The following is a 20556-nucleotide window of genomic DNA, read 5'->3' on the forward strand; positions in this document are numbered from 1 at the left end:
CCATTTTAAAAGTCTGTGTAAAACCCTGAATGGGTCTTTCTCATTACACTTTTCAAACATTTGACTCTGAGGAATCCATGTGCAAATACTATAGAAGGAAACCTAACAGACCCTCCTGAGTTTTAATCCCTAAAGTCTACTGAAAATGATTCCAAGATACAATTTCAAGAAGAAACAGACTATATCTGTATGACTTAAACAATGGTAAAAAATCCTGATTTCTGGAAAAGTTTTTAAGTGCAGTCTACATGTTATGATAACATCGCTGGGTGCAAAATGTCATCACATACTCATCTGTCCACTTAACATGTTTAGCAAGCATGAAGGAAATCAACATCTGGTTGTGTTCCTGTTGTGCATGTGTGAGTCAACAGGTTTCACAACACTTACTATATGAGAAGTATGCTATGTTAGTCAATAAATTTTTCCTTCAGTCCAATGCTCAGTGAAAGATGGCAACAGATGTGCATCATCCGGGTTTTTGCAGTTTCTCAAAATGTAATAAACTGTTGGCAAATAATGCTATTGCTATAAAACCTGGAATAGTAAGACGTCATATGATTTTATTAACAGTGTTACCACTGTGCACATCAGAATTTTGTTCGTTCATATCGTAGACAATAATACTGAAGTGTCCGATAAAGCCATAAGAAGTGATAGGTACTACTGTTTCTTTGTCATCAGAAAATATTTAATGTGAAATAAATACACACTAAATGCCCTTGAAAATAAAAATGCACCAATGTTCAAACTCAGTGTTGATAATGAAACAGCTAGAATAGTGGAAAAATTATCAGGGCAAGTGATTTTACTTGTACCACTGTACCGGAGTACAAAAGTTATTTCCACCCCTGAGGGTACAGTGACCAAAGAGAGGTCATAGCAGTGTACAGTATGCATATGTAAAGTACACTCTCAACTGTTCACATGTATCAACTATCATATTTTCTATCCTTATAGGCTGCACAAGAACTAAACACACATCCAGACAGCAAATTAATGTAACAATCAAAGTGACAAAGTATTCTCTGTTGGTGGAAATGCATGATATTGGCTACAGCGCTGTTATCAAGTGTCTCCAACTAAAAGGGCTAATTCCTAAAGCCATCCATGAAGACATGCTGTCATCTTTCAGGGGATCATATCAAGGGATATCTTCCTTTGCCACAGATGGAAGTGAGCACAAGACTTTTGGGCCAACAACATTCAGTAGAAACAACTAACATCGCCAAAGGAGACAGCAAGGTCTTTTCCATCTGCAGTCCATGTGATCTTCGTTTTTCTGGGGATTGTGAAGGAATCCTACTGAGGACTTACTCATGAAATATTGGTGAGGTGAAGAACTGTGTTCAGGGATTAGAGGCTGCTGGCACTAGTCCGGGATTAGGCTGGTTATATAGACAGTCCACTGAGATAAAATGCAACTGTCTAAGGAGGATAAGTTCGATACCCGCCTCAGACATGTTATATGGACCCCCAAACTGACCAGTTTTTGTTCTATCCCCATAGTGACGAACAACAGGCATGATAACAACAAGAGCCATCTTTCTTGTCTTTCGGTATGGTGCAGCCTAGGAATCAATCCACCATCCTTCTCCTCTCCCTTCAACTCAGGCTTCATTCAGTTGCTCGAGTCACTTCAACAAGGAGGCAGTTGTGGAAATGGAAACTGAACTCTAACCTCATAACTTGTACCAGGACAGACAAAAACACATCTTGCATACACCACACAGTCCATGAAAGCGAATGGTTCTGGCTTTTACAAAAGACATAGGAGGAAATAAAAGAATGAGAACTGCTAAAGCCCATAACGTCAGTATGTATGTACAGCATGCTTGAGTCAATGTAATCATTTTTTCCTTCATACCCTGAACTGCCACATCAAAAACCCAGACACAACCTATTCATTCTTTCATATCAACTTATTCCAAAGAGCAATATCTTACCATGCCCTACAGTGTAAGTAAACATGAATGCAGCATGTTAACTATAGGAATGATTGCTTAATGGGTGGAAAAGTGCATTTGCCTCCATTTTTTGTATAGAATTACCTCACATGGATCATTCCGGAAAAAAACAACAGTGAATGTTAGGATCTCACAGGGTTGCCTTTCAAAGATGAGTCACTGGGAAACAAGCTAACTCTTTCAGGGCAATAAAGAGGACCCTGTAATTGTTACCAACTGACTGATGTAGCTTTCGCATACTAATGTGCAATTCTGAACCATTATTTTCTCAGTATGAATTCATTCAGGCTTACATCATTGTGAGATTATTTTCCTTAAGGGATAATATATGTACGTGACAGTGAAATTGAATAGCCACTTCTTTTGCAACAATGACACCCTGAGGTGACCTTTCAAATACACTGCTTGCAGTGGCAATAAATTTGACATTAACAGTTCAATGTAATGCTAGCTGGTAAGCTGAAGTTGCTCTGGTCATACACTCCCACTGATGGAAATTCTGAATGTTGTCAGAAAAAACATCCAAGTTTTGTGAACAATGCCTTTTAGGAACTGGTCAAATGTAACCTATGTTAAAGGGATTACACTTTCTTAGTACAGTAGAGATAGCAGAACACTTTGGGGTTGAGTCCCATCCGAGATTCGATAACTTTATGCACTGGCAATAAAGTCCCTCACTCTGAGTGCATTGGTTTGAATCTCGGATGGGACTCAACCCTATGCACTCAGAGTGAGGGACTTAATTGCCAGTGCATAAAGTCAGCAATCTAAGCCTTTCAGGAACAGTGGCTTCCACTCAAAATTGGAATCTTGACAACCTGTAGATCACACATTGTGTAATCCAAGTTTTGTAATCCACAAATCATGACTGTAATCATCTATACATTATCTCTGCATCTTACACAACACGCCAGCACATCCATCAAAGAAAAACATCAAGTTCACCCAAAAATAGCTTCACAAGACTTCTTAAATACTTAACAATACTAACCCGTTATTCAGCATGTCCATATTGATTTATAAGGGACAGACACAGGCAGCAGTCAATTTGTCCAAGACTAGTGCAAATCTCAAGAGAATAGTTGTGTTCTCCCCAAATCTATTCACTTAACATACACCACCAGCCAAAACAAGAGGCAGACAAGATGGATTAGAGGCGCCGAAACCCCTCAAACCCACCCCTCAAACCCGGTATTGCGATACGATGATCGAAAACCAGTATTTTGACTTGCATTCAGAAAACTTCATTTATTGTTAGTAAACAACAAATGTAACACCCTCGAAATCTACGGATATTTCCTTTTTTCATTTGTGCCAAATATTATTCACATATTATTCACATTTTTATTTTTAATCATGAATAAAAGTTGTTATAAAAGCTTAATCAAGCATAGTGATTTTGCTGTGTATTTGCACTATAAATCAAGCATTACCTCGATTATAAGTAGTTTTTTGTTTAAAAATACTTCATGCAAAATATTGCAATATATCACAATATGAAAATTCTCTGCAATACCCACCCCTAGTTATCACTGATATGTTTTCTGTTTAAGATGGCTTTCTTAAGCTTCATTTGTTCTGCTTTCCCAACATCATTAATAGCTAAGAATTTTGTGACAGGTTTACTTGTTCAATATATCTAACAAACACAATGTCCTGTTCAATAATTTCAGAATTCCAGTGATTTCCTGGGCGATAAAGTCAATAAATGTTTTTGCTTTTTTATTATTTGCGTAAGTGTTTTGTTTTGGGGATTAAATGACTAAAGCCACTAAAGGTGAGTTATGTCTCTAAAAAATTAGGCATGCCATAAGGGCACCGAGAACATTTCTTATCTGTGCCATTTCAATATTTACCGTGCCATTGCACGCTAATATAGGGGGTATTTCAAACCCTGCACACACACCTATCTGTTGTATTAATGCTGAACATGGTTAGTGACATGCCCTGACTAAACAACATTTCCATTGACACAATGGTGTCAGGAAAGAAGAATAATTTATAGGCTCAATGATCTAGTTCTTCCTAGCCAGCTATCTTCCCAGCCTGATTGAGACCACCAGCTAATCTCATACACTGAGTGGACTTTGGACCTGACTGGATTCCCTGGTGCTATCCACAGCACAGAAGCAGCTTGTGGTAATAGGACAATCTTCTCTCATGCACTGCCAGGGTTTATTGATTCCCGAATGTATAATTCAAACTGGCCTTTAGTTACAATGGCATAAATAGGACAAAGTCCAAATTGTTCCAATGACATGAACCTTCTACATGTACAGGCCCTGGAGGAAGGGGATTAACATTTATTTAGTGATGCAAGATTGTTCAAGCATGGCCATTGAACTTTTCTACATAGTTCTATTGCAGAAACGTTTGCATTTTATTTATAAACCGACCAGCAATGAGCACAATAGATTTTTAAATCAGATATTCCATAAATTATCAGAGCAGAGCATTCCCACTGACGCTTTTAACATGGCAACATTAAAACGCAAATGCAATATTGCCACCAGTGTTAATATGGTTAATGGTAGTTTCTCATCTTTCATATTGCCATGGTTACCATACTTTTATTACTTTACAGTACTTTACCATATTGAAATGTTCCCTACTAAAGAATTGCAAGTGCTACAGTCACAGTTGCCAATGATCCAAAATTTGTTTCCATAGGATACAAGACAGATCAATCCTAGAAGACATCTGCTGCGATAATGATGAGTGGTTCTGAACCAAAGATTACTAATACCAACATATCAGGGTTGGCCAGAAAAATAAGTGAACTGCTTTGACGATTGCTTTATATGATTGCTTTGGATGAATCACCACAGGGTGTCTTTATTTAAATCTCAGTGAATACTGAATAATATATGCAACACTGGCAATCAAATCCATAGAAACAAACTATCACAATTGATGTTTAGACCAAGTCAGCACTCAGACAACTGTTAGTAGAAGTTATACACTATCAACATTTTAAAGAAACATTATTTTAACTCAATGAAGGAAAGGCCCAAAAAGTATTTACCTTGAATTAAGAAATACAAAAATTGAATGATCCAGCCATCATCGGGATCATTATGTTTTTTATGATGGATGCATAAATAACATTGTCAAAAATCAGTCAAATCATATAAATTAATACAGGAGGAATATGAAAGAGAAATACTTAGTATAGAAGTGTATATCATATCTTTTCTCAATATGATTGCCTGCTTATTCAAATTAGTTTAATTTGAAAATATGTAAACAAATAAATTTAGTGCACAATGAGTATGATAGGAATACAATTCATTGAGACATGCAAAGATTTGAAATCACTTCCAAGATGCTTGCAGAATTGTTTAAAAAAACAATGGACATCAAACAATGTGTCAAAACCATAACACTATATCTGCCCATACTTGAAGTTATAAATATAACTGCTAAACATATATCAAACATGCTAACAAAGTAAAGTTCGTTCCTGTTGACTGAATGTCGGTATTTGCAAGTACTTCCTAAGAGATTATCTATATATTCAGCCTTTCTTCCATGAAACAAGTTCGATACTGAACATGTTGAGCAAATTGAAAACTGTTTTATCAACCACACCTACACCCTGTCTTTTACAGACAATCTGTCTTTTAAACCAAAATTTTAATCATTACAATGGACATAACAATTCCATTTCTGGAAGATGATGAACATATCACCAGAATTCATCTCGTGTGTTGAACAGTGATCAAGGACTTATTATATACATCACTGTAGAGCATGTGGAGTGTGAACTGAGATAGGAATTTCACCAACTGGGCAACATGCTCATCGCAATGTCCTTGTCTGTCTCCACATGTTGGATAATGGGAGTTAGGATTATCCTGCCAGATTAGAACAGATCATCCTTTATCCATCTCCAGTGGTCACCTGGATCAAGTGCTACACTGCCCTTTCTCACACGGCTGACAGGCTACACCACATGTTCAGTACACCTAATCCTATTAGCAAGATTAGATGTCAAGGTTAGTTCAGACATCTTAGCAGGCATGCTGTCAACATTTACACTGCATTTCAACATGTATTCAGTCATGTGGTGTTGGTGAACAATGAATACCAGACATCTAACAACATCCCTGAATAATTTCATAAACAACAGTTAAACAGCTTATGAAAGGAGACATTTTATTTGGCTTAAAATGACAAACACCTTAATCATAGGAATGATCCCAAATAGGCAGGAGTCTTGTGCAAGATTATCCATCCAGGTGTAATTCATGTAATCATGTTAATGAATGTACCTATCAAAGTGGACAGAAATATGACACATCAGCACTTATTTCAAACATTTGCCTTCTACTTACACAATAAACTACTGAAAAACACATTCATTCACTCACACGACACTGTTGTACATTATAAATGAACACAGACTATAGATGATGAAATTTTCATTTTCCTTGGGGATAATTATTATGTCCTCAGGCAACAATCGATACACATCCAATAAACGTCAATATTAATTTTCATCTGATCAGATCGTCCAGATAATGCCGACAAGGATTCATAATAACATCAATATTCCTCAGTTACAGTAGCATAGCTCATGGGTATACAGCTCTAGGATTGGGATTAAACAGTTCTATACAGTATGCCTTTGCTATGTGACTTGCATGTTTCCTTACCAGTATTAATCTACATACATAAAACTAGATATAGCTGCAGCAGTGAATATTTCTCTTGCTGTGATAATTAACAACGAATGATAGCCAATGAGTATTGATTTCCTTGTTCAGGATATATCACCACAGTAACATGACGTACGTAACTCCACAAGGACATATGTACCCGCATTAATCATTTCAGTTCCATTGATCCCAACAGCCTACAGAATGGCCTTGAACTTTACGTGTGCAAGGTCAGATCATTTTAACTTCAGGGAGCAATTTATTGACGTTTGGCGATAATGAACCACTAGGTGATAATATGGTTAAACTAAAATAGCTGAATCATGGGTGGAATGGTCAGGGTTTATAAGGAAAACTTCCTTCTCTGTCACCATGGTCACAACCTTTACTTGTTGATTTGCCTTGTTATTCATGAACATGTGAAACGGTGATGCATTAGCTGGTAGTAGTGACAGCATCAAAGTTATTTTGTATAAAAACATTTTCCAGTGATAGAAATAAATTTGTTTCAAAAGGTGCCATTGGGCGCCCTACAGATACTTTATGTGTGCCTTTGTGAAATGAGCCCATACCTTTTGATGATCTTATTAAACCTCAAACATCACAACAGTTTGTCGTTTCAATTTATTGTTAAATAAATCAGTAAACCTGTAAACTTGAGAGCTGGATTTCCTGAACACTATCACTGCAAGAATAGTTCAGCTTCATTTGTCCTGGACCCACAAACTTTATTAGCATCCAAAACGGGATTTCCTGTTATGTTCACTGTCATTCACAATGGCCACACCAATGGTAAGCTGTGAGACTGAGAGTGAGTGAGTATGGTTTTACACCGCCTTTAGCAATATTCCAGAGATGCCAACCCCAAAGTGTTGCAAATAGTAGTTTCAAGGATCAAAATTAGTAGTTTGACCATAAAATTAGCAGTCAACTAAATACTTCAAATCATGATGGATTCTGAAAAAGATAATATGACACTAATCAAAAGTGAAGCTTTCATTTCACATACCTCCAACAGCAGATTCCAAATTATCAGCATTACATTTCTTCTTGTCTCTTTTTGGCGAAAATGTATTTAATCAACGAAAATATATGTTTTTGACTATATATCCAAATTTCAATGAATTTTCTTCAAATTTCATAGAATTTCTAGTGCAATAGGCATAGTTTGAGGCCTAAATCTGTAGCGACTACGATAAAATTGTAGAGGTTGGCATCTCTAATATTCAAGTAATATAACAGCAGGGGACACCAGAAATGGCCTTTACGCATTGTACAAATGAGGGGAATTGAACCCTGGTCTTCAGCGTGAAGGTCGCCCCACAGCCCCGTGAGAGTGAGAATGCCACCAATGAACAGTTTGATGGGCATGCAAATATAGTTTTTCAATTGTTTGTCAAATTAAATCATATTTCCATAAAATTAATCATGGTGAGAATAATTTTAATAATTTTAGCTGTGCTGCCAGGCATCATTGAAAAATTTTATCCGTGCCATTTGAACCCATTTCAATATTTATTTTGCCATGGTACACAATAGGGCTGCACCACTATGTGGAGAAAATGATACGTAACACGAATGTTGGGTTACCAATACAAATAATTATTCCTGAATACAATAATGTTGTCAAGTAATTGCTGTACTATGTGCAACGCCCATGGTGACAGTGCTAATTTGTTACAACAATGACCAGTAATTTCATGACATCAAAATAGGTACAGTCATCCCTCGCCATAATGCCCCGCACTATGAGACACCTGTTTGTCCTTTAAAAAATCTTAGATATTCGGCTCCGGTGAATGCAAATAATGAATTGAATTCATGAACTGCTACAGTTAGATTCACCAAATATGCGAGTGAATCGTAACAGCCTTATTACACAAATTAACCACTTTTTTATCCCTGTTTTCCTAATTTGAAAATGGAAAATATCTAGAGCTTGTAGAAATGCTAGTAGTCTTAGTGACCAATGACTTACCACAATTATAAACCTTGGTCTGTATTGACAGGTGCCAAACAGGCCAATAATGACGCAAAACAGCTGGAAAAAGTTGCCGATGATGGGTGCCCACATAAAGCCTAGGAAGTCAAACACCTGCCGCTCAACCGTGCTCACCTGTAATATAAAATAAATAGAAAGAATGAAAATATTAGCCAAAAAACAGATGACAATACAAGTGATTATACAAAGATTAATAAAACTTCATTACGGTAATTAACTCTGAAATAACAAAAGAGGCAGTTTTCATCCTCTTCTGTGAGCACTTTTCTGTAAAAAGAATTGGTACTACAAGTTGATGTTGTTCAGGTATTTCTGGCCTAGGTCTACACTGATCACTAGAATGTTACACACTAAGTGTTGACACTTCACAAATTGATTTAAGAAGGAAACCTTAAACATATATCGATAAATATATTAAATGAAAGGGGTTCTGGAATCCTCGATGCATTCTCCTGCGGTATTTGAATCAAGGGACACCAACAAATGACCCACATTCTTAATATTTAACAATAGGGTTAAGAGGACCCTTTGTCTTTAACACTTAATCATGATGTGTCTGATATCACTTGTACAATACAGTATAGTATGCAGCTGCTCCAGACATATCTCAGAATGACTGACAATACCAGACAGTTAATTAAAAAAAACCCAGTGATTTCCACATTAGCTAGCATACACTGTCTTGACATGTTGTAATCTGTAGCTAATCTAGCTACATCATGTCAGATCCTGAGATAGTCATCATATCATCAAAGCATGTGCCTAGAGAACAAAGCATATTTGACACAGATAAAAAATGCTAAAAAACCAATACCTCTGTCTGGAGTATACACTTAACATTACTTGGCTTTTATCTTGCCTCAGCTCGTCTCGTGTATAATTATGCTTGTTTTCATTGTTAATCATCATGTTTATCATCCATTGTCATTGTTAGTCAGGAGTGAAAATAACCCATTGCCCGACGTCCGAGTCCAGTGGTTTTTCTGTTGGGCAAGCAAATTTGTATATCACACTGTACCGGTGTCCAGTTGACTTTCCAATGTTAATTATGTTGTTTATTTAAAAATCAACAAGAAAACAGCCGGTATAGTGGAAAAATTATCAGGGCAAGTGATTTTACATGTGCCACTGTACCGGAGTACACCTGCAATTTTAAAGTTATTTCCACCTGTTAGTCCCCTATATATATATGCTGTATATATGCTGCTGGGGAGGTGATGATGATGATTCTTATGGAAAAGCATGTACAATGTGAATGACACCCCCAATGTATGTACAAAGTGACACCCCACCCCCACATGTCATTTACAAAATTGCTAACCCATCCCCACAAAAAATCATCAATTATGAACGGTCCTTAAGCAATTGTCACTGACAATTTAATTCCAATTTTTGGTGTTACAAGCCACAGGGTACCCTAACTGAGTAAATCTGCAGATCTTAGCTTTGAGTTGCGACATAGACGTAGACGTAGACCTAGAAGGTATTAAAGGTGATTATACTAATTTATAGCTTAAGAAAATTAGATGATAACTAATTCCTAAGTAAGCATTTATTGCATACTGATAGGAAAAGAAAATGTTTTATTTACTTTTGCTGATACTTATGTGTTCAGTCATCTTTGTAGCGTTTGATTCTGTTATTTTATCTGCATCCATTACTACCAAGCACCCGAAGAACAAGCTTTTCAACATGTTTAATGTCATCATAACATCGCAGTTTGTGTGGCACTACAACCACTGACCAGTTTCCCTATTGTTTACACAGGAATATCTTATCACTGTTGAATATGTCCTGGCACACCACAAGGCTTGACCGACTAGACTTTGATGTTTACATTTGACAAACTGTGTTCAACATGCTTAACCTACATGTGTGACAAAACAGTATGTATTATTCAAAGCACAGTAAAAGTTGTCTTTATTATTATTACACTTAAGCGAGAAGATCTGACTCCTTACAAATTGCATCTAAAACAAGGAATCTGCAGTTGATATTGTCCTGAAATATTGTATTGAATTAATTGAAAAAATACAATGACACTCTAAAAACATTTTGAATGGACAATAAGCATGAATTTTGGTGCTTATGGCTTTCATATTCATAAACAACTTAAGGTGAGGTGAAAGTGGGTTTTACGTCATACTTGAGAATATTTCGCTCATATGAGGAGGTGCATGCGTGTGTATGTGCAGCTGCTTGTACTAGCCCAGACTTAGCTGGTTTTATAATACCATGCCATGCCGCAATTAAGCATGAATACCCCACTCAGACACATTATACTGACTCCGAGCCGACCAGTCCTTGTTGTACCCATTAATGCCGAGCGCCAGGCAGGGACCAACAAGTACCATATTTTAACGTCTGTTGGTATGACGCGACCGGGGGTCGAACCCGCGACCTTCCGCTCTCCTGGCGGACACTCAAACCACTACGCCACGGAGACGGTCTAAACAACTTAAGAGTCATAGACATTGATGACTGCACTGGCTGCCCTAGTAACTAGTCATTTTTCGAATCCATATTACTGAATGATTTCTATTCAGTAATCTAGTAATCAACAGAGTAAGACAAACAATATCAATGTTGACAATATTCATCAACAATATCAATGTTGACAATATTCACCAACAATATCAATGTTGACAATATTCATCAACAATATCAATGTTGACAATATTGTCAACATTGATATTGTTGATGAATATTGTCAACATTGATATTGTTGATGAATATTGTCAACATTTATTGTTGATGAATATTGTCAACATTGATATTGTTGATGAATATTGTCAACATTGATACTGTTGATGAATATTGTCAACATTGGTATTTGTAACTATTTTCAGAGCAAGTACCTGTGTGATGATAAGCAAGATAGTACCACAAATATACATGACGTAAACATGACACAGTAGCATCTAAACTGGAACATTATGATATGCACAGTGTAGTTGGTGAATTATATCTACCAGCCATGTAACCCTGCTGGCACACACTAGATACCCGTCTCCAACTAATACCTGTGTATACACACTGGTGCACCCCACTGCACACAGGCAGATCCATAGGGAGATACAAGGGAGTCTACACTCTACTTACATGCCACTTGTCAGTATGTGCTTTTGTATTCATTATGTCTTTGGATTGGTCTCTGCTACATAAAGTGCAGTATCAATAACCAGCTAGTGCTTGTCTTTGAACCTAATTGGGCATTTCCTTTATCAGCTATACCCCTTAACACATTACATGGACATATCAATAACTTTTATACCTAACAACCCTCATCAAACACTTCACCAACCAAACAGGTGGCTTTCATTACTATTACTATTAGACAACTTTCACTATACCATGTGTATAGATTACATGCTGGTAGGTTGGACAAAGAGATAAAAAGCAGAGGATGTAGGGCTGGGACGATTCACCACGATACATTTAAGTTTGATACAGCTATCGTATCGTCGACTGGTGTATCGATACAAAACGATACACAACGTTTTTTCAAAACAGTATTATCTTAAACATGATAGAGTACACATTTAGAGAAAAATATGCTAGTATGATAGAGTTACTTGTATATTTATTACAGTAGTGTTATTGTTATACACAAATACCGTGAAATAAATCATTCTAAATCTTAATACTGTACCATTCTTTCAAGGTGTATGTATCGTGATACGAATCGTATCGCAGGTAAAATATTGTGATGTGTATCGTATCGTGACATACTGTATCGTCCCAGCCCTAAGAGGATGTGGTGGATAAGTGATTCAACTGTTAAATAACCAAGAATTTTGTAGTAAAATATTGGGACAGTGGTTTATTAAAATTCAAATACTGTGGAAAGGAGCTTGAAACCTGAATACAAAAATGATTTCAAGTTTAACTTGTTACGATACCATAACTCACATTAAAAACCACCATAACCCACTGGCAAACAGCCAGGGATCCATTCACAGCCCGTACAAATATTCCCCTTAGACCTAGTGAGTGTCTCCATGGTCACTATAATGTGACTTGTGTTTATTTTGAGTGTTTGAGACTGTCGACCCCCTACTTGTTCAGGGCACATTATCCAAATACTTGTGGAGTAACACTAACACCAGGAAGGAAATTGACCAACCAACTCTTACTCACTGGATCTTTCCTATAAACAGGGTGTTACCATCACCATAACAAAGATCTGAGAGATGCTGAGTTTATCAGATACATTCAGTACCGGCATGGTGAAATATCCAAATGTCCATCACTGCATCACCGTGTTCTTTGCAGTGGAATCAAAACCCTAAACCCCTAAATATTTTAAGAGTCAGCATGCTAGGGTTATGGCAAAGATAAATAAATACAAACATAATTTATATCATTTATATACTTATGAAAAGTTCTTTCATGGCGTGACAGATTAACCTAGTCTTAAGAAAGATATTGGTGGTCTTTAACATATTTTGAGCAGTAAAATGACAAGACCTACATGACAAGGTTTCCAAAGCATGAATGCTTTATGACATCTCATGTCAATATCAGTTAACAGTGTCATGATTCCCAGCATAATTTGCAATACCTAAGACCAGACTTCGGTTAAAAGCTTTAAATTCATTACACAGAAATGAATGAAACATTAAATAATATTTCTTCATATTTTTGTGAACAACATATATGACAAATACTGGTAGTTCTCTTCAAAAGAAATTATGACCAACACAGGAAAAAACAAAACTACACATAGAACAAGTATAGATGGATGACAACTTCTCTTATTCTAGAGCCTGACGTTTTGATACAGGTTCTTGTATTGTTTTCAGTGAGAACTACATATATTTGAAATGATTTTTCCCTATCAACAACCTGAATTTTTAAAAAAAAGAAGACAAAAGTCTAATACATGTAAACTCATCAAGTTTTCACGTAAAGCAAAACATCAGACAGCACTTACAAACAGCAAGAAAGCACAATTTAACTAAGTAACCATGGTAATGTCTTCATAAATCTTCTGCCAACACACAACATGACCAACAAACACAACTGGCATGAAGCAAGCATGAACATTGTAGTCTCCAGTTTAAAGATGACCCTTGTTGGAATGTCTGCGACCGTGACCTGACCCCTTTCTCCCAATCTCACTGACAATGGGGGCTGACGAGGGGGGTGTTTTTAGTACCACAGTGTAACACAGATAACATCTTTCTATTCCCTTGCCTTTCAGTCTGCATCTTGCTAACAAGATGATGGACCAAACTGTATTGCTGTATAAACTGTGTGAATTTGAGTGTATGGATTTGAACTGCATCAGACTTGGAATAGTTTGAATACTGTTGCCATAACAGTGAAAATAGAAAACATCTGTATCCATCATGCCTAATGGTTGCTTGTGTGCTCCTGTCAAACAGCTGCAGAAATATAACACTAAACATGCTAAATAGCCACATACTCCTATAAAATGAAATTGAGACTTGATTGTTGATCCCTCAGCTGTCAGTACAACTTCACAAATGCAACTACTACTAACCAAATAATCAACCTTAAGAAATAACAAATTTTAAAGAAGTCAAATCACTGAAGGAATTTTGACTGACTGACTGAGTTTGGTTTCACGTCACTTTTAGCAATATTCCAGCAACATCACGGTGGGGAACACCAGAAATGGGCTTCACACATTGTACCCATGTGGGGATTCGAACCCGGGTCTTCGTCGTGACGAGCCAACGCTTTAACCACTAGGCTACCCCAACGCCCGAAGGAATTTTGAAGCCAGCAAAATCTCTGCATTTGGTAAATATTAATGCATAGGCTAACTAGTGTTCAACAACATCAAGGATCATCACCATTCAGTTTCCATCGCCTCTTACCATGCTTAGATAGTAAAGTAAGTACATGTATGTACCCCTTGCAATGCATTCTGATCCAGAATCCCCCATTAATCCATCTAAGATGAAAAGATGACAAAATTCAACCATGTGAAATGAGTACCAGTTAAGTTAAGCGTATATGTTGTAGATATGGCCTAAAAAAAATGTTGTGGTTCCGATTACCCGACCGACTCTTCAATTCTGGTCCTGACCCTAATTTTTTTAAGTGGTATGAATGAAATAAGCTTTTAGATACCATTGTTTTTCCTCCGGCACCGACAGACATCGGTCTTTCTGATAGAGAAAGTTGACATGATGGCAAAACCTTGATTGAATAAACAATTACACATTGATAAATGTGTTATTAGTTTGTACTTTACTTCTAAAGGAGAAATGTAAAAAATAAAATCCTACCTACCTACCCTAAATTTGAAAGAGGTGTAATCAGAACTACAACATTTTTTATTTGGCCTATCTGATGCAAGAAAAGGTACCCTTGCGGAGTTGCCAGGATATAATGGCAGGGGTAAAAATAACCCATTGCCCAACGTCCGAGTCCAGTGTTTTTTTCTGTCGGGCAAGCAAATTTGTATATCACACTGTACCGGTGTCCAGTTGGACTTTCCAATGTCAATTATGTTAAAATCAACAAGAAAACGGTCGGTAAAGTGGAAAAATTATCAGGGCAAGTGATTTTACATGTGCCACTGTACCAGAGTACACTAGCAATTTTAAAGTTATTTCCACTCCTGAATGGGTATGGGTTCAAATATTCATACATTTTGAACATGCATTAAACCATGTTAACAATGACATATTTGAAGTCAGTTTAAAAAGGTTTAAACCTAATGCAAGTCCCACATGAAACTGCCATTGTGTAAAGCACACAATGCAGCAATCGAGAGCCATACAGGAGTAGCAGTACTCTGGGGTATAGCCCAGGGCTGGCAGTCAAGACATGTTATCAGATTATTGCATGGATCAGTGAACACAATACCCCTGTACAGGTCTACTTGCACTAATTGTCTCAATTTCACAGGCCCTGCAAAGTGTATTGAGCAGGGTGAACCTGGCCTCTTCCTGCGCTTTACGATTATTGTAACTTAAATGTAAAACTCAAAATATGTGGTTAAACCAAACTAGTATTCAAATTTTAAGCACCACTATTATAGGTCAGGGGTCATCATAACCATGTTAACCAATGTTAAAAGTTAAAACATTCACGAATTTGCCTTGATTCAAACACTACTGCAAAGCATCGCATTACAAAACCCATGTTAAAATAGAACATTTTAGAAGATACACATATTAATATAGACATGTATTTACTAATACATTATTATGTTCAAATGTAAGCATTGAAGTCAAGGTGACAGGATGTCTTCATTGAAATGACATAGATGCAAGAGTTACCAGTGCCTATCTCAGTGTTAAAACCTGCCATGTCATTGCTATACTACATTCCAGCTTATACTGAAAAGGCAGTTCACAAAATCTTCCTTACATGATATTAATTCATTACTGCTCATTGGAAAAGCTGTACATTGTGCTGAGAATGTACTTTTAAAGGAAACACCTTCATGATCATATTTATGGAAACGGTACTGAAAATGTGTTTTCAACATGTTTGAAGCCTACAAAAGAACTTGTTTGTGCTCTGATGACTCAATTGAACCTGATTGTAAAGAACTTTCATTTTGTTGGCAGGTGACAATGATTACCATCTGACACTGAGAATGATTCATTATCTATGTCTCTTCCGTGTCTACTGTCAATCAATGCATTCACTGTGACAAAATGCATGCAAGTGATTAGTCACTACTCACTGATAACAGTACATTTCACAAAGATAACAGACTATGATCATCAATATGATAACAATTATTTTAGCAGGGTTTGTTCTACTCACTGCCATGAACATTGATTAAGTATTCTGGCAGTAAATATATTCATTGGTTTCATATTATTTTTCGACTCGATGTGCGCATGCGCAGAGCGTGTAAAAACTATCCACTGGACAACTTGTGGTTTGGTCGTATGCTTTACCGATAGTGTAAACACACTCTAAAGAAAGCAATAATTAAAACAGATATATGGTTTTATGTCGAATGTAACTGATCTCAATTCATTTATGAATGGAAAGGACCGGGGTTAGTTAAATAAATAGCTTTACGTTTGTTAACAAGCTCTTGTATAAACACATCTCATTCTCACCACCACCCGTCCACCGTCCTTCCTGCACATCCCCTTCTCACAACTAAAAAAAAACACATCTCTGATGCAGTTGCCACCAAAATAGGACATCAATTATTGAAAAGCATAGGCAAATTGATGTATGTACTCAACTATGAACAGTTGTCACACGTAATTAATCTTCAGAGCTTTTATTTAGAGTGTTTACACTATCGGTAATACGACTGAACCGGAAGTTGACCAGTTGATATTTTTACACACTCTACGTATGCGCACAGCGAGTCGAAAATTAATGTGAAACCAACAAATGTGTTTCGGTGTAGTTGTCAATGTGCAAACAAACAAGTACGTTTAAAATATCCAAATGATTTTCTGACGTAAGGCAAAGTATGAGGAAACACATGACTACAGCATAAATTAATAAAAACATTATGTTTCATAGAACTATCACCAACAAATTGGTCAGTTGATGCATCAATTATTTTCAGTTGTGACTAGAATCTAGAATGTTTGACAAGGTTTGACACAAAGTGTAAATTCTGCAATATCAATGGTACAAAAACGGGAGTAATCATAAAGTACGGAAAATCGCAATAAATCCATCAACAGGCTTACAATTCGTATTTTTCATGGAGCGCCACACCCTTGCATGTTTTGACATTAGGTGCGCTAGTATTGACTATAATGACATACCGGGGAAATGATAAGTCAACGAGCATTTCAATGGCTTAGCAGCCATTTAAGGCGACAAGGTAACGAGTTTGATGCTGTTAATGTCGGTAACAGTGTATTGCTTCCATGCCTACGTGCCCAAACAGCTTGTTTTTAAACTGGACCCCTTATTTGCGATCTGTGAATCATCTCGAAACCAGACCAGGAAGATTCAAGCCGCATATTTCAACTCACCAGTTGAACGCTGAACATCACGACCAACGTCGTGTGAACAGCTCTTGTAAAACACTTTTCCGATGTCCCCATGATGATTCTTCATGTGAAATCCAGCAGGGAAATGTTCAAAATCATATTCAAAGTAAAGCCACAATCTTCAGGTATTCAGCTCATGTCGACTCCATCATGGTCACATCACCGTTCTGAGCCCCGTATTCGCCGCCGATCGTGAGAAAACATAGTCCGTTTGTTTTGCGAAATCAGTCTCTCTGAGAATTGACAAATGTGTTTTAACGTATGTTGTTGATATAACTAGATATGTTGCCAGTATTGTATACAATTATTAATACCCTAACAACTCATGTTTGCGGAATCGTGTTGGTGTATGGTCGCATTTTTTAGATTGTATAGGCGTATGAATATAGAGGTGTAGTGAGACGTTCTCAGCCGGTTTGTAAACAAATGAAAAACATTGGATAAACATGTGTCTGAGGTGTGTCAACCACAATCGCAGCCGTTTGACGAATAGTACATTTTTGTTAAATGCTAACTAATATTTAAATTAAAACAATTTAAAAGAGACTGTGAAATATGTGAGGCTTTGATAATAGTCAACATTTTCAATGAAGCCAGTGCGAGTTGTTGTCAACTATTTTCCTACAACTGATAATACTAATTGAATGGAATAGAAGAATACTTTAATGCCTTTTCAGGAATTTGTGTTACATCAGCAGAGCTACTGACACATTAGAGAGATACCAAACATGTTTACATAAATTCTTTGATTTAGGTATCTTCACATTTGTTTAAGAGAGATATGGTACTTGGAATAAAGGATGTACGGGCTCTCTTAGTTTTCACAATTGGAACTTTGTAGCGGCGGCCTGGGACGAGGTTGTATTCAGAATTTAAGTAGTGAGTACGGTCAGATATGATTTTGGCAGCTTGATTCACGATTTGCCGCTCATATATTGATGATAAACATTCAAATCTGACTCAAGCAATTTTGTCTATTTTAGATTTGAGATGAACGCACTGAGAGAGACCCGTACCAACAATGGAAGGAAAATGTTAAAATACTCTGAATAAATGCTACATAAAAAGATGAAATCACAGATGGGTTAACATTAAAAGATCTCAGTTTACGCATGAGATGAAGACGTTGTTGACACTTTTTGTATAGGGCTTCAGTGTTAGAGTTCCAGTTCAGCTTAGAGTCAATGAAGGTTCCCAGATACTTATACTCCGACACTGTCTCAACACAATAAGAACCCTAAACACACGCTGGGCAGGTTGAGGACGTATATGGTGTTACATCGCTTTTAGCAATATCACTAGAAAATGGCCTAACACGATGTATCCATGAAGGGATTCGACACCGGGTCTTCGGCGTGACTATTTTACCACCAGGTTACCCACCTAACGGAAGATACGATTGCTTTTTTAAGGCTTTATATAATACAAAATTAACTATTACATAGGTTCTATCCTAAAACAAAATTAATAATATTTGTTCATTTGAAGTGACCATCTGATCACCTCAATATTTTGTTTCCGCAAGAGACGAAACTGCAAGAGACGAAACTATAAATTTATGTCTATTTCCGTTATTGAAAACGGGTTTTAGTCAACAAGGACATAATGGTCAAACAGGCCACACATAATAGTCAAATGGCCACAAATCAATAGCTGCGACATTAATAGTCTTGACATTTGTCAGCCTAATCAGTGTGGCCAGTCAACACACTAACATTACAGAAACTTTTTCAAACACAGACAACTACGACATCGAATTTCGTTTAATAAATGCCTAGAAAGACTACGCGTACACGTTTCCCCGTAGATCAAGGGTCTGTTAGCACTAGTGTGCGAAATATTCACTGGCCCGCTAGACCGTGGGTAGTAAAAATCCACTCTGGCCAGTAAATCTCCACAGTCACTGGCCCGACTGGCTAGTGAATTTTCATGGGATCACTTGTAATGTAACTCTCTCCGACTTGTAAGTCATAATACACTTTTATATCATGCAAGATTATGGCCTGATAAATAAAAGGTGCATCATATCAGCATGTTATTGATGAAACCCGTGTCTACATTCAAATTTCAGGCTAGTGAATTACTTTGTGGGCAAGTAACTTTCAGGCATAACTAGCCCGACTGGCTAGGAAAATTTGGAAACTATTTCGCACACTGGTTAATACAGTGTTAAAATTTGAAGTATGTGAGAGGGTGTAATGGGTGTAAGTTACTGTAGCAGTATTCTGGAAGGGAGAGGACTCCAAGTCTCAAACGTTTGCCACTTGAAACCAAGAAACAATCGGGGCGAAGCGGGACTTTACTCGTCTTGGTGTGGCCATTATGACTTCTTGGAGTGGACACTTTCACGTGTTCTCGGATGTAAGAAGTGTTCGTTTAATAAATATTTATAAAATCGACAGACTTTCACGTCTGGAGTAAGAAACCTGCTTAAAACATATTATTATAATTTCGGGCTCTTCAAATGCTCTTCTTCAGCAAATTTCAAGACTGACTGAGTTTAGTTTTACGCCGCTTTTAGCAATATTCCAGCAATATCACGGCGGGGGACACCAGAAATGGGCTTCACACATTGTGCCCATGTGGGGAATCGAACCCGGGTCTTCGGCGTGACGAGCCAACGCTATAACCACGAGGGATGTGAGATGTGTACAGCAGTGTAGTATTAAATATACACTTACCCAACAAGATATGTGTTCGGGACTTCTACAATCCATATGCATAATAATACCTCACTCCAAAACAAACAGAACTATCAAATATTACACAAGTGTATATAACCTCTACATTCAAATACAACGTTTACTCTGGAGGTGGTGTAATATAAAAGATATACAACAAATCTTATTTTCACCCCAGTCTAAGTAAACACATGTAGGTTCAGTATTATAGGGGCGGTGGGGTAGCCTAATGGTTAAAGCGTTGGCTCGTCACGCCGAAGACCCGGGTTCCATTGCCCA

The 20556-nt window shown here is 37.1% G+C and overlaps 1 protein-coding gene across 3 annotated transcripts in view; it reads right to left on the reverse strand.

Annotated features, from left to right (window-relative positions):
* Nucleotides 1–17755, reverse strand: part of LOC124256358 (sodium/potassium-transporting ATPase subunit beta-1-interacting protein 3-like) — a 31708-nt gene extending 13953 nt beyond the window's left edge. For all 3 annotated transcript variants that reach the window (XM_046690360.1, XM_046690359.1, XM_046690358.1), the window contains exons 1-2: nt 17579–17755; nt 8607–8744 (exon numbers count right to left, since the gene is read on the reverse strand). In XM_046690360.1, the coding sequence (XP_046546316.1) occupies nt 8607–8744; nt 17579–17650 (210 nt within the window). In that variant the 5' untranslated portion in view covers nt 17651–17755. The remainder of the gene's footprint in view (nt 1–8606; nt 8745–17578) is intronic.
* Nucleotides 17756–20556: the final 2801 nt, after the last annotated feature.

Source organism: Haliotis rubra, unplaced genomic scaffold (assembly GCF_003918875.1).
Source record: "Haliotis rubra isolate DU_JTF1 unplaced genomic scaffold, ASM391887v1 Scf626, whole genome shotgun sequence".
Classification (NCBI taxonomy): domain Eukaryota; kingdom Metazoa; phylum Mollusca; class Gastropoda; order Lepetellida; family Haliotidae; genus Haliotis; species Haliotis rubra.